The sequence below is a fragment of the Panulirus ornatus genome, chromosome 22 (assembly GCF_036320965.1).
Source record: "Panulirus ornatus isolate Po-2019 chromosome 22, ASM3632096v1, whole genome shotgun sequence".
Taxonomy (NCBI): Eukaryota; Metazoa; Arthropoda; class Malacostraca; order Decapoda; family Palinuridae; genus Panulirus; species Panulirus ornatus.
The window spans coordinates 5350835-5366776 of record NC_092245.1 but is presented as its reverse complement, the minus strand read 5'-3'; the positions used below and the strand labels follow the sequence as shown (position 1 = coordinate 5366776).

Here is a 15942-nt window from a genome sequence, read left to right as displayed (position 1 = left end):
AATATCCTATGCATAAGAAAATAACAGCACTCTAGCACAAAAGACCTTATGACCTTGACTTTTCAACCCCGATCTGAAAATGTAAATCAGGTATAAAGCATGGTCTACATCCAGTCACCTAGCCTATGACATATGCACAAAAGTTTTATGCAGTACCTTAGTACATAGAGACCTTGTAGCCTTGCTCTTTGACCCCCTGACCTCAAAACCTTAACAAGATGTAAACTTTGTATGTAGTGTGTATGGTACATATTTGGTCTATATCTAACTACCACAGATGGGAAACTGCATGCATAAAATAGGGACACACATGGATGTACACTTGGATATATGGATGAGGAAAAACCTATATGTCTAATTTCCTGAGGGAACACAAAGTTTGATGTCAATTTTTTTCTAAAACATTAAAGAAAAATCCAAGATCTTGGTTATGGTACCATGAAACTGGGCAGTACTTGCAGTGACAGTGGCTGACTGTAAAATTTTGAGATCCTTTATATACGACAGCAGATATATTGGTCTGTCTGCTTTTACACTTTTTAGATAAGAAGCATATCAGTGATACATCTACAATATGAACAGAACTACATACACATCTCAGCATTTTACAAACACATTATCCGACTTTCCAATTTTCATAAATTCACTAAAGGTGATTCTTGAAAGCAGAAAATAGGTGTGAAACAGTCAACATGTATGAAGGAAAAAAAAATTGAAATGTCAGACTGCTTGACTGTATCTAAGAAATGATTATGCTTATCATGATATTCTTTTTTCATACTATTCGCCATTTCCCATGTTAGCGAGGTAGCATCAAGAACATAGGACTGGGCCTTTGAGGGAATATCCCCCCCCCCGTTCCTTCTTTTGGAAAATTAAAAAAACGAGAGGGAGGATTTCCATGATATTTATCTATTTATATTTTGCTTTGTCGCTGTCTCCTGCATTAGCAAGGCAGCGCAAGGAAACAGACAAAAGAATGGCTCAACCCACCCAAATACACATGTATATACATACACATCCACACACGCAAATATACATACCTATACATTTCAATGTATACATATATATACACACACAGACATATACATATATACACATGTACATAATACATACTGCCTGCCCTTATTCATTCCCATCGCCACCCCGCCACACATGAAATAACAACCCCCTCCCCCTCATGTGCGCGAGGAAAAGACAACAAAGGCCACATTCGTTCACACTCAGTCTCTAGCTGTCATGTAATAATTCACCGAAACCACAGCTCCCTTTCCACATCCAGGCCCCACACAACTTTCCATGGTTTACCCCAGACGCTTCAAATGCCCTGGTTCAATCCATTGACATCACGTCAACCCCAGTACACCACATCGTTCCAATTCACTCTATTCCTTGCAAGCCTTTCACCCTCCTGCATGTTCAGGCCCCGATTACTCAAAATCTTTTTCACTCCATCTTTCCACCTCTAATTTGATCTCCCACTTCTCCTCGTTCCCTCCACCTCTGACACATATATCCTCTTGGTCAATCTTTCCTCACTCATTCTCTCCATGTGACCAAACCATTTCAATACACCCTCTTCTGCTCTCTCAACCACGCTCTTTTTATTACCACACATCTCTCTTACCCTATTATTACTTACTCGATCAAACCACCTCACACCATATATTGTCCTTAAACATCTCATTTCCAACACATCCACCCTCCTCCGCACAACTCTATCCACAGCCCATGCCTCGCAACCATATAACATTGTTGGAACCACTATTCCTTCAAACATACCCATTTTTGCTTTCCGAGATAATGTTCTCGACTTCCATACATTCTTCAAGGCTCCCAGAACTTTCGCCCCCTCCCCCACCCTATGATTCACTTCTGCTTCCATGGTTCCATCTGCTGCCAAATCCACTCCCAGATATCTAAAACACTTCACTTCCTCCAGTTTTTCTCCATTCAAACTTACCTCCCACTTGACTTGTCCCTCAACCCTACTGTACCTAATAACCTTGCTCTTATTCAAATTTACTCTCAGCTTTCTTCTTTCCCACACTTTACCAAACTCAGTCACCAGCTTCCGCAGTTTCTCACCCGAATCAGCCACCAGCGCTGTATCATCAGCAAACAACAACTGACTCACTTCCCAAGCTCTCTCATCCACAACAGACTGCATACTTGCCCCTTCTTTCCAAAACTCTTGCATTCAATTCTTGCTTATCATGATATCAACTAATATTCTCTTGCACAGGATAATATGTGCTAGCTCTCTATGTATATCTTTAATGCCTGTTCCAATTGAAACTCCCTCAAGAGGTTGGCTACAGCAATAGTCTCCATAACTAATAAATTCCACTGCCACTTGTTAGCCTTTAGTGCCTCATCCATAACAGGCAACAGGTAGAGGGCAACTCTAGCACAGTGTTTGCAGAAGCTCCTACCTAATGTTCCTACTTACTACTACCTAATGCTCCTGTCTACTATTTCTATCACTTGTTGCACAGTGTTTGCAAAAGCTCCGACCTAGTGTTCCTACTTGCTCCTGTCTACTATTTCTATCACATGTTTCTACCTAGTGCTCCTGCCTAAATGTTCCCAGCCAGTACCTCTAACTACTATTCCCATAATTTTGCCAAAAGGCAAGAGAATCTAGAGTTACAAAGAATGAGCTGTGCGAGTTAAGTGCTGCCAAGTGTTACATATGATAAGGAGATATTGCATATTTATGGACAGAATGCCAGTAATCTAAGTGTGGGTGAGACAGAAAGAAAAGACAACCACCTGGGTCAGAGGAGCGCAATTTGACAACGACTGAAGTGCTGGCTAACTAAGCAGCTGTCACTAACCCTCCTGGTAATATACCTCCCTGGTCATTGGCTGTTTACCAACTACCACCAACTGGATAATATATGCACCTTTTAATAAGTGCAAATGAAATGTCTTTTTCTGGAAAACACTTTGAAGTGATTCATTCTCTTTGGTTTCCAAGTAATAGTTGCAGGTAAAAGTCCTTGGGTATGTCTTACATCCTGGTGCACTGGCTATAACAGTGCAGTCTGCACTGGCTATAACACTGAAATCTCTTCCAGATGAGACAGACAGCTAAGTACAGCTTCAATCTGATGTGTCCAATAAATTTTTTCCATGCCTGTGTATGGCTAACAGTTGATCCCCATTAAGAGCCAGAGCACCTACTATCACTGTTAAATCATTCAAAAGCAAGGACAAACATAAAACCATGGTTATTGCATCCAATGGCACAGAAATGTAATTAAAGCAAATTCCAATTCTCCTTAATCTCTACAAAGACTAAATGTGACTGACAATTTATCATCAAAAGCATTTACTCTATAACTTCATCAATATAAGAGTCAAACAGATAATATGTGAAATCACATGTGAAAATCTGTAAAAGTAATCCTGACCTTGTCTTGGTCTGTCAGTTCTTCCTGGGGTGCATCTGGGTTGAGAATGAGGGTGTCTTGTATTCTCTTAAGTGATCCCCGGAGTCGACGACTCAGATTTTGCTCCAGTTCTCCTCTTTTCAGCCAGATGGTAAAAAATCATTAAGTAAAGCTGAGTAATGTGGACTATCACAGGAAAGATGAATACTTTACAGAATAACAGATAATTGTAAGTACAGCATCCCCTGTTACATAAAGTACTTTAACCATAGCAGATACACTGATAACATTCTTAACAAACAGTAAACACTTACTTCTGATTATCTCCTACATTATGCAGTTAGCTTTGCATGGGTCCATATCTAAAAGTAAGTTACAGTATATTTCAAAATAATTCTACATATTCCAAATAATTTCTTAACATTTCTTTCACTTATTCCGTCACTTGAACTCATATTTTGATTTCCGCATAATCTTATTAACAAACACCTTACTCAGATACAATACGTTCTCTTGGGTATTCTTCATTAATCCTGTTCTTTTTTTTAAATCTCCTTTACATGTGCTCCTTAACTCTATTCACTTATATCTTGGATTCAGCTTCATACTGTCAACCATTCTACTTTGACCTACTTCACCTCCTAAAAAGATTCCACAACAGCTTCTGATGACCCATCTTCATATTTCAGTTGACTACCCAGCTCCGTTATATTCTATTTTTTTCCTTATCATCTCATTTGTCTGACTCACAAAAGAGAAATGAAAAAACAATGATACTACAACACAACAGATGACAGCTGAGGATACATGAGTGAGCTATTTGGCTTTATGCACTAGATTAATCCCATGTATAAGGAAGTGGAATGAAAGTAACAGTACCAACTCAAATGTAGTAGCTTGGACATTCTTTAAGAAAGCAAAATCTAAGCAAGGAAGCATATTTGCAAAATATCTATGCCTACGATATGTGGTTTTGTGCCGCCCTCCCCCTACTAATACTGATACCGTATCATCTTGTTACTTCTGACAAATGACCTTCAAAACTTGATCATAATTAAACTTTATATGTAGTATGGGGTAAAACTTTTATACATATAATTCACAAAATTATCAATTACTGTGTAAACAATCATATAGTAAGATTTACTGAAACACAGCTCAATCATTGATCCTTGATCTTCTAAACATTTATCAGATGTAGAAATTTGTGTTTATCATCTCTGATACAAGTCTGGCCAACATCACCTGAAATGTCATGAAATACATGTACAGAAGTGAGAAGTATTTCAGATCATACGAAGTTGGTGACTGAGTTTGGTAAAGTGTGTGAAAGAAGAAAGCTGAGAGTAAATGTGAATAAGAGCAAGGTTATTAAGTTCAGTAGGGTTGAGGGACAAGCCAGTTGGGAGGTAAGTTTGAATGGAGAAAAACTGGAGGAAGTGAAGTGTTTTAGATATCTGGGAGTGGATTTGGCAGCGGATGGAACCATGGAAGCAGAAGTGAGTCACACGGTTGGAGATGGGGCAAAGGTTCTGGGAGCGTTGAAGAATGTGTGGAAGGCCAGAGCATTATCTCGGTGAGCTAAAATGGGTATGTTTGAAGGAATAGTGGTTCCAACAATGTTATATGGTTGTGAGGCGTGGGCTATAGATAGGGTTGTACAGAGGAGCGAAAAATATAATAAATAAAATAAATGATCCTTCTAACCTTGATCTTTGGCTCCAGACATTCAATCATCTGTCAGATGTACAACTCCTTGGTACTGATTAGGTCAATATCCACTCACCATGTCATGATACAGTGTGTATACAAAAACTATAAGCACTTTAACACATACGATCTGGTGACCTTGATGTATAGCCCTTTTTTTTTTTTTTTTATACTTTGTCGCTGTCTCCCGCGTTTGCGAGGTAGCGCAAGGAAACAGACGAAAGAAATGGCCCAACCCCCCCCCCCATACACATGTACATACACATGTCCACACACGCAAACATACATACCTACACAGCTTTCCATGGTTTACCCCAGACGCTTCACATGCCTTGATTCAATCCACTGACAGCACGTCAACCCCTGTATACCACATCGCTCCAATTCACTCTATTCCTTGCCCTCCTTTCACCCTCCTGCATGTTCAGGCCCCGATCACACAAAATCTTTTTCACTCCATCTTTCCACCTCCAATTTGGTCTCCCTCTTCTCCTCGTTCCCTCCACCTCCGACACATATATCCTCTTGGTCAATCTTTCCTCACTCATTCTCTCCATGTGCCCAAACCATTTCAAAACACCCTCTTCTGCTCTCTCAACCACGCTCTTTTTATTTCCTTAATTAAATATGGTGTAAATCTCTCTTTGAAATAGATGTTCTACAAATCTGTATATTAAGTACACATGGCCTTATGGCCTCAACCCTTGACCCTACCTCAAAAACTTAATTGCCAATAGAGCTTTACATACATTATCCATGGTAAAAGTTTATTCCTTATCCATTTCCTAGTCAAGACATATTGCATGAAATCATTTAGTAATTGTTATGTTATTTGAACTCAGCACCAAGTGTGCCTCCAGAACACACTTTGTTAGGTGTGTGTTTATATTTGACCAGCTGAACCACATTTCAAGAGGACAGAAAGACATACTGTTCACAGAGTGCAGCTCCTCATGTGTCTTATCTGCAATGGAGGCCTTGGATGGAGTATCAGCAATTGGGAGGTCTTAGTCTCTGACATATATTTCATCTTATAGTCACAGCCTTGTGTATGAAGAAGCAAGGCTCTTGACAAAGGTTGAGTTACAATAGACACCTTAGGTCTGGGGATCTGCGAAAACTCTAACCAATTTGCCTTTGGTGTAATGATGAAATCTTTCTAATCAGTACACAACAGCTTCCATTTCTTTTCCAATTTCTGCACAATCTTTCTTAGCTGGAAACAATGACTGACTAGCAAAAGGCAACTGATTTACCATTCTGCATGAGGAATCATTTTCTAAAGAAAGTTCCTCATATGAATCATACTGGTAAATACAGGGAAATTGACTCTCATATCAATGACACATCTAAAAGCCTGCTTTTGGTTATCTGACGACGTCCATGAAACATTCTTTTTTACCAAATTATGAAAAGGGTGGAGTACATCAGATGCAGTGGATAGAAACATTTCTAAATAATAACCATACCCAAAATTCACCTAATTTTTTCCACACAGGTTGGTTCACAGAAAAGTCTCTGATAGCTTTAACCTTCTTCAGGTCAGACTGCAAGCCATCCCTTGTAATACAGTGTCCCATAAAAGTAACACTGTCAGTTCTGATGACTAATTGTCCTTATTCAACTTTATATTCATTGCCCTATATAAATTCAAGAACTGTTCTATATCAGAAATAAGTTCCTTTAAGTTTTTTCAAGGATTACGATATCCTCAGCAATGCAGACCACACCTCAGAAACTGCAAAGCTTCAGAGAGTCACTTATGAAAGATTTCTGATGAAGCACAGTCCAAAGGGAAGCCTTAACCAACAGTATCTTCCAAAACAAGTCTGAAAAGTGGTTCATATATTTATTTACTTATATCTCTGATGCCATTCACTTCAGGAACTCTCATTAAGGGGTTGGCCAAGAAATGTCTCCACTTATCCCAGTCCTTACATGCTTCCCTCACATTCACCATACCATGCAATCTTCTACCATTTCTCACCCTCCAGTATTCTTTCAGTCTATTTCCCAATGTCACACTGACCCCTTTCAATGCATTATCATACACTCTCTTTATATACTCCCTGTCTTACATTCTTTCCACATGCCCAAACCACCTCAAAGTATTATGTTTCACCCACTCCACCCACAATTCATTCCCTTTGCATTCCATGGCATACCACATCTCTCATACACCCTCTTCATTTCTTTGTTCATTCCATCTAGTCATACCACATGCTCCTCTCAAACAGTTCTTTTCACAGCCTGAATTCTTGACCTCTGTGGCTCATTCCATGTCCATGTTTCCACTGTTTAGGTCATGGCTGGGAGGACTATGTTGTCCCGTAATCTTCTATTCCCTTCCATACTTACACTTCTACCTTTCTTTACTCTATTAAGGGACCCAATGATTCTTCTACCCAGTACTGCTTTATCTCCCCTTATCTCTCCTTCCATATCACCAAACTTACCCAAGACAGCTCCTAAATACTTAAATTCTCTCACCTCTTCCATTCTTTCTACCTTACATCCGAAACACTGTTTAGTACAGTTTCTTCTTTCACTCTATATGGTTTTGCAAAATCCATACTATTACTGTTTCCTTTCAAACACCATTTCTGTACTTTTACATGCATTTAACTTCAATCCCATGTGCTTAAATACATCATAAAACACACAACTTTCTGTAACTACTCTTTACTCTCAGCAAACAAAGTGTCATTCACAAACAGGCTTGCCACTAGCCATCATATCTCACTGCCAGACTCCATCTCTGCACCCATTTTCCCTAGTTTTGCTTTCATCTTTATTACCCCATCCATGTATACATTATATTTTGTACTTTGTCGCTGTCTCCCACATCAGCGAGGTAGCACAAGGAAACAGACGAAAGAATGGCCCAACCCACCCACATACACGTGTATATACATAAATGCCTAAACATGCACAAACATATACATACACAAACATATACATATATACACATGTACATATTCATACATGCTGCCTTCATCCATTCCCACCACCACCCCACCACACATGAAATGGCACTCCCTCCCCCCATGTGTGTGCGAGGTAGTGCTAGGAAAAGACAACAAAGGCCACATTTGTTCACACTCAGTCTCTAGCTGTCATGTGTAATGCACTAAAACCAAAGCTCCCTTTCCACATCCAGGCTCCACACAACTTTCTAAGGTTTACCCCAGACACTTCACATGCCCTGTTTAAATCCACTGACAGCACATCAACCCTGGTATACCACATCGTTCCAATTCACTCTATTCCTTGCACGCCTTTCACCCTCCTGTATGTTCAGGCCCCAATCGCTCAAAAGCTTTTTTAGTCCATCCTTCCACCTCCAATTTGGTCTCCCACTTCTCCTCATTCCCTCCACCTCTAACACATATATTCTCTTTGTCAATCTTTCCTCACTCATCCTCTCCATGTGACCAAACCATTTCAATACACCCTCTTCTGCTCTCTTAACCACACTCTTTTTATTAACAAACATCTCTCTTACCCTTTCATTACTTACTCAATCAAACCACCTCACACCACATATTGTCCTCAAGCATCTCATTTCCAACACATCCACCCTCCTCCACACAACCCTATCTAAAGCCCATGCCTCACAACCACATAACACTGTTGGAACCACTATTCCTTCAAACATACCCATTTTTGCTCTCCGAGATAACATTCTTGCCTTCCACACATTCTTCAATGCTCCCAGAACCTTCGTCCCCTCTCCCACACTGTGACTCAGTTCCGCTTCCATGGTTCCATTCACTGCCAAATCCACTCCCAGATTTCTAAAACACTTCACTTCCACCAGTTTTTCTCCATTCAAACTTACCTCCAAATTTACTTGTCTCTCAACCCTACTGAACATAATAACCTTGCTCTTATTCACATTTACTCTCAGCTTTCTTCTTTCACACACTTTACCAAACTCAACCACCAGCGGTGTATCATCACTTCCCAAGCCCTCTCATCCACAACAGACTGCATACTTGCCCCTCTTTCCAAAACTCTTGCATTCACCTCCCTAACAACCCCATCCATAAACAAATTAACAACCATGGAGACATCACACACCCCTGCCGCAAACCAACATTCACTGGGAACAAATCACTTTCCTCTCTTCCTACTCATACACATTCTTGATAAAAACTTTTCAGTGCTTCAAGCAATTTACCTCCCACACCATATACTCTTAATACCTTCCACAGAGCATCTCTATCAACTCTATCATATGCCCTCTCCAGATCCATAAATGCTACATACAAATCCATCTGTATTTCTAAGTATTTCTCACATACATTCTTCAAAGCAAACACCTGATCCCCACATCCTCTACCACTTCAGAAACCACACTGCTCTTCCCCAATCTGATGTTCTGTACATGCCTTTACCCTCTCAATCAATGCCCTCCCATATAATTTCCCAGGAATACTCAATAAACTTATACCTCTGTAATTTGAGCACCCACCTTTATCCCCTTTATCCCACTATGCATGCATTCTGCCAATCCTCAGGCACTTCATTATGAACCATACATACACTGAATATCCTTACCAACCAGTCAACAACACAGTCACCACCTTTTTTAACAAATTCCACTGCAATAGCATCCAAAGCTGCCGCCTTGCCAGCTTTCATCTTCTGCAAAGCTTTCACGACTTCTTCTCTGTTTACCAAACCATTCTCCCTTACCCTCTCACTTTGCACACTACCTCAACCAAAACACCCTGTTTCTGCCACTCTATCATCAAACACATTCAACAAACATTCAAAGTACTCACTCCATCTCCTTCTCACTTCACCATTACTTGTTATTACCTCCCCATTAGCCCCCTTCCCCGATGTTCCCATTTGTTCTCTTGTCTTGCGCACTTTATTTACCTCCTTCCAAAACATCTTTTTATATTCCTAAAATTCCCTAAAATTCAATAATACTCTTTCACCTCAACTCTCATTTGCCCTCTTTTTCAACTCTTGCACCTTTCTCTTGACCTCCTGCCTCTTTCTTTTATACATCTCCCAATCATTCACACTACTTCCCGGCAAAAATTGTCCAAACACCTCTCTCTTCTCTTTCACTAACAATCTTATTTCTTCATCCCACCACTCACTAACCCTTCTAATCTGCTCACCTCCCACCTTTCTCATGCCACAATCATCTTTTGTGCAAGCCATCACTGCTTCCCTAAATACCTCCCATTCCTCCCCCACTCCACTTACGTCATTTCCTCTCAACTTTTTCCATGCTGCACTCAAACTCTCCTGGTACTTCCTCACATAAGTCTCCTTTCCAAGCTCACTTGCTCTCACCATTCTATTCACCCCAACATTCTCCCTTCTTTCCTGAAAACCTCTACAAATCTTCAACCTTCGCCTCCACAAGATAATGATCAGACATCCCTCCAGTTGCCCCTCTCAGCACATGAACATCCAGAAGTCTCTCTTTCACACACCTATCAAGTAACACATAATCCAATAACACTCTCTGGCCATCTCTCCTACTTTCATATGTATACTTATGTATATCTCTCTTTTTAAACCAGGTTTTCCCAAAATATATTAAAAAGCCACAGTTACATCACACAGCTCTACCTCACACCTACATGTGTGATGAAACTGTCACTCAACTCTCTATCCATTCCCCTAAGAAGGGTGACCATTCTGACCAATTTAACTATCGTCCTATTGCTTTGACATCTACCATCTCCAAAGTCTTTGAATCCCTTCTCAACTCCTATATCCTTAAACACTTTGAAAATCAAAGTATTCTCTCTGATCACCAGCATGGCTTCCAGTAAGGTGAGATCCACTGGTGATATTCTTTCCTGTCTTACTAAAAGTCTGGTCGTCATCCATGAAAAATTTTAGGGAGTCATGTGTTGTTGCCCTTGACATATCTCAAGCTTTTGATAGGTTGTGGCATTGGGATTGGGGTCTCATCTCTAAGCTCCCCTGTTTTGGCCTCCCTCCTCCACTTTGCTCCTATAATTGCTGGATCAGCCCCCTCCCTTTTTTTCCCTATCAACAGCAGTGTCCCTCAAGGTTCTGTCCTTTCTCCTACCCTTTTTTCTCCTTTTTTCATCAATTTTTTCTCCTCTACAAATAATCAAATGCACTCATATGCTAATAACTTAACACTGCATTCATCCATATCCTTCAATTCTGCTCCCTCTTCTATCACTTGATCTGCATCTCATCCTGACACAGCTTTCTCAATAAACTCAGACATGAAAAGAATATCTCAGTGAGGTATACAAAATCTTGTTAAATCTGATGCCTCCAAGACTCAATTTCTACCCATCTCCCTAAAAATAAATAAAGATAGCAAATATAAGGCAAAAGGATAGAGCAAAACAACAGCACTACCAAGAGAGTAGAAGCATTAGGAGATAGTACTGCCACACTGAATGTAATGTATTCAAATGTTAACTGATTAACAGCAGTGGTAAAAAAACTGGAATCTGAGGACAGAACAAAGGGAAGTGTACCTGAAATTGTTAGCCATAGAATCAAAGCTTACTAAGGAGATAAAATCTTAACTTCTGCTAAAGGAGTATGTGATAGTAAGGAGGGGAAAGAAAGGCAAAAGAGAGGGAGGATTTGCCCTCTTAATATAGGATAACCTGAATTCTCAAGAAACAGCAGAGGCTGGTCCATTTAGATAATCAATAATGGGGAGAGTAACTGTAAGAAGGAAGTGCATAGTTGTACAAATATCAAATAGTTCTCAAGAAATTTGCAAAGATGGAACATACAGGATGGTACATAAAGCAGTAAAAGACTCCCTTCTTAATGATGGTAAAGTACTTATAATGGGGGGAGTCAGTTTTAAAGGGATATTCTTGAGAAATGTGGATTCTTACAGTGATAGGGAGTCACTGACACACAAGTTTTATGAGTGTATAAGAGAAAATTTCCTGTATCAATATATTAGTGAGCACAACAAGATGAAAGAGACTGTTAACACTATCATTACTCTTATTACTAGATTTCATCTTCACACACACTAGCATGGGTATTGAGATTATCATTTATGATAAATTAAATAGGAGTGATCATGTAATGCATAAGTTTGCCTATGTGGTATATGAACACTGAAAGAGCAAAGGTGAAATGTGGCATAAAGAGGCAATATAATTGAAAACTACAAACCTTAACAATTTTATGGTAAAAAAAATTACGACATGAACTCAGCAGCCTCGTATGAGCCAAGGCTTTGGGGTGAGAGGTTCTGTGAAATTTACAATAAAAGAGTAGAAATATGGGTACTTCAAGCTATAATACACATGAAGGAAGATGAGAGAATGGTTAAATAGATGATGACAAATATCAAAGAAGCTTCGAAATGTGCAGTGGCGAAAATATAGACAGTACTCCAGACAGCCAGTGACTGCAAGGAACAAGTATACTGGGATATGTAAGGAGGAACAAAGAAACTTTGAAATGAATATTTTGGAAGGAAAGTGGGAGAAAATTCATATTTTTCCATAAATTTATCAGGTGTCAGTTGTCAACTAAAGAGCAGCTCATCAGGTTAAGGGATTCAGAGGGTAGATTGTAGAGGATGACAGGGATATGTGAGAAACTGAACATGTCCAAAAGCATTTCCATATTGAAAGACACCATATTCTTACACTAGTGAGATGGATGCAAGAGTATTGAAAGACACCATATTCCCATCACTAGTGAGGTGGATGAAAGAGTATTGAAAGACACCATATTCCCATCACTAGTGAGATGGATGGAAGAGATTCTGAGACATCTAGAAAAGATGATCCATATAAGGCCAACAGTCCTGACAAAATTTTATCAAATGTCTTCAAGATATGTGCAGGTATGCTACAGAAACCACCTGAGATGCTTTTTAAGAAGCCACTGGAGAGAGGCAGAGTGTCAAAGGGATGGTAAAGGGGCAAATATCATACCTATTCATAAGAAAGGAAAGTGGGAATAGGTACTGAACTACACACCGGTCTCACTGATGAGTGTTGTTGTCTGGAAGGTTCTGGAAAAGGTGATTAGAAAGCAAACATGATATTCTACAGAAAAAAAGTGCCTAAGTGTGATTCAGCACAGTTTTAGGAAAAGGATGTCATAGGTAATAAATCTCTTGGATTTCTACATGACAGTGACCTCTGCCTAATACAAAAAGAAAAGCTGGTTGGATTTTTTATGTCTGGACTGCCAAAAAGCATTTAATACGGTTCTGCATGAAAGAAAGATAAAAAAAAAAAAGAGAACACCAAGCAGGAATAAGAGGAAAACTCCTCTGATGCATAAAAGTTTATCTCAGAGGAAGAGTAACAAAGGACAAATGTAAGAGAAGCCTTCTCAAAATGGGTCAAGGTCACCATCAGGGTGCCACAAAGTTCTGTTCTAGGACTCTTACACTTCTTGATCTATGAAAATGACTTGACAGAAGGTATAGACTCCTTCCTACCTTAAAGATGATGCAAAGGTCATGAGGGAAGTGAAAAGCTTGTAGTTAGAAGGCAAACAATAGACCTTGACAAACTCCAAAGTTGGTCAGATATATGGTTGATGAAATGCAACTCAAGCAAATGTAAACTAATGATAATGGGACAAATTGAAAGAAAACCTCAATATGATTATTATCTAGAAAGAAATAAACTTCATAATTTTGTATTTCCAATGGACTTGGGAGTTGACATCATCACTAACCTGTCATCATAGTCCCACATCAGGAGAACAGTTGAGGAGAACAAATGTAAGCTGGTAAATATTACAGTACCTTTCAAGTACGCACATGGATCATGAATCTTTAGCAAGCTGTTCATATCCTAGATAAGGCCAATATTGGAAAATGCATTTTAAATCTGGTCACCACACCTAAAGAAGCACAAAGAGATTTTAAAAAAGGTTTAGAGGTGAGCAACACAGAAAGCACCAGCATTAAGAAAGCTGAGCTGTGGGCACAGGATAGAAGCTTTAAATTTGCCCACCTTGGAGGAGAAGAGTGTTGAGTGGACTGGTCACAAACTTTACAATTTTAAGCCAAACTAACCACAATCTCTCAGATTTTAAACCAGACTAATGATGCAGACACTGAACAGTTGTATGAGAGATGCAGAGATAGGAAAACCAAAGGACATAGTGGGAGAACCAAAAGGTATAAAAAAACAGAGCAAGAAATGCAATAAACATGATGTAAAAATGAATATGTACAAAATGAGTGGTGGATGAAAAGAATGAAATGACTGATGGTATGGTTGATGCACGAAGCACAAAAAAATTCAAGATGTATGACAGTAGAGAATGTTTACGAGATGGGACCCTATGAGTGTAAAACTTTCCTGTACAGTACAAATAGATAATTACACATACACCCATCCACACACACACACACACAGACACAAATATACATCTAAGGAAGAGAAGGAGAGATGCAAAGAGTACAGTCAGAAAACAAAAACCGGAGATGCCATACATGGCAAGATGATGTTAAGAAAAGGTAATGTCAAAGTGAAAGTAATGTATTCAAATAGTAATGGACTAAAAGTTAGTGGTAAGCAACTGGGATTCAAGGATTGTGTAAGGGAAAGTGCACCTGATATTTCTAGAGTTATGGAACCTAAGCTTACCAAAGAGATAATAGCAAGCAAAGAAAGAGAAGGTAATGGAGAGGGAGGAGAAGCCCTCTTAATGCAAGAAAGCCTGAAATTTTAAGGAACAGTGGAAGATGGTCCATTCGGAAAATACAGAATGTGAATAGTAACTGGGGAAGAAGAGTGTTATCATTATATGCAAGAAAGCCTGAAATTTTAAGAAACAGTGGAAGATGGTCCATTCAGAAAATACAGAATGTGAATAGTAACTGGGGAAAAAGAGTGTTATCATTATATTGTTCTTATGATTGTTCTTTCAAAATATACAATCATAACAATGAAGGAATAATCAGGATGGTACAAGAAACAGTGAAACAACAACTTCTAGGAGATGGTAAAGTACTAATAATGGGGGATTTCCATTATAGAGTGATAGATTGGGGGAATTAGGATTCTTATTGTGAAAAGGAGTCATGGATACACAAGTTTTTAGAGTGTATGCAGAAAAATTTCCTTTACCAACTTATGGAGCACACTAGGATGAGACAGACTGATACATAATCATTACTAAATCTTCTATTCACTCATATTTACATGGATACTGAAAACATTATGTGAAATACATTATTTGGAAGAAGTGATCATGTAATGCTCAAGTCTGAATATGAGGTAAAAAGGACATTAAAAGAGCTGAAGTGAGACAAGAAATAAAGAGAAAATATAATCGAGGAAACTAGAAAAACCTCAATAATTTCTATGGTAACATAGATTGGGAAAAGGAGTTCATTAGTCACGAACTAAGGCTTCATGATGAGAAGTTCTGTGAAATTTATAATGAAGGAGTCCAGGCTTGGAAATCTCAAGCCTTAAATAAATAGGGAACAGTAAAAAAGAGGACAGAATGATTTAATAAAAGATGTCATAAAGCAAAGCAACCTCAAGATGTCCAATAATAAAAATATAGAAGGCACTCTAGTCAGCTAGCGTTTGCAAGGTATAGGAGAGCACAGAATAATTATAGCAGGAAAAGTTATGAAAAAACTTTGGAGCACAGAACAAGAATAGCAGGATAAGAAAAGAGGAAAAATGAAACTGAAAAAAATATTGTGGACGATACAGGTGAAAATCCAAAACTCTTCCATATATTCATCAGAAGTCAGTTGTCAGTTACTCAGGTAAGAAGCTAATCAGTCTAAGGGATTCAGGTGGAAAATTTAAAGAGGATGATTTAAGGATATGTAAGGAACTAAATAACAAGT

General features: G+C 39.0%; 1 protein-coding gene across 1 annotated transcript in view; it reads right to left on the bottom strand.

Annotated features, from left to right (window-relative positions):
- The window catches only part of Vps50 (vacuolar protein sorting 50), a 157884-nt gene that overhangs the window by 80022 nt on the left and 61920 nt on the right, over window positions 1-15942 (bottom strand). Inside the window, exon 4 of the mRNA XM_071675939.1 lies at window positions 3420-3534. Within this exon, the coding sequence (XP_071532040.1) occupies window positions 3420-3534 (115 nt within the window). The remainder of the gene's footprint in view (window positions 1-3419; window positions 3535-15942) is intronic.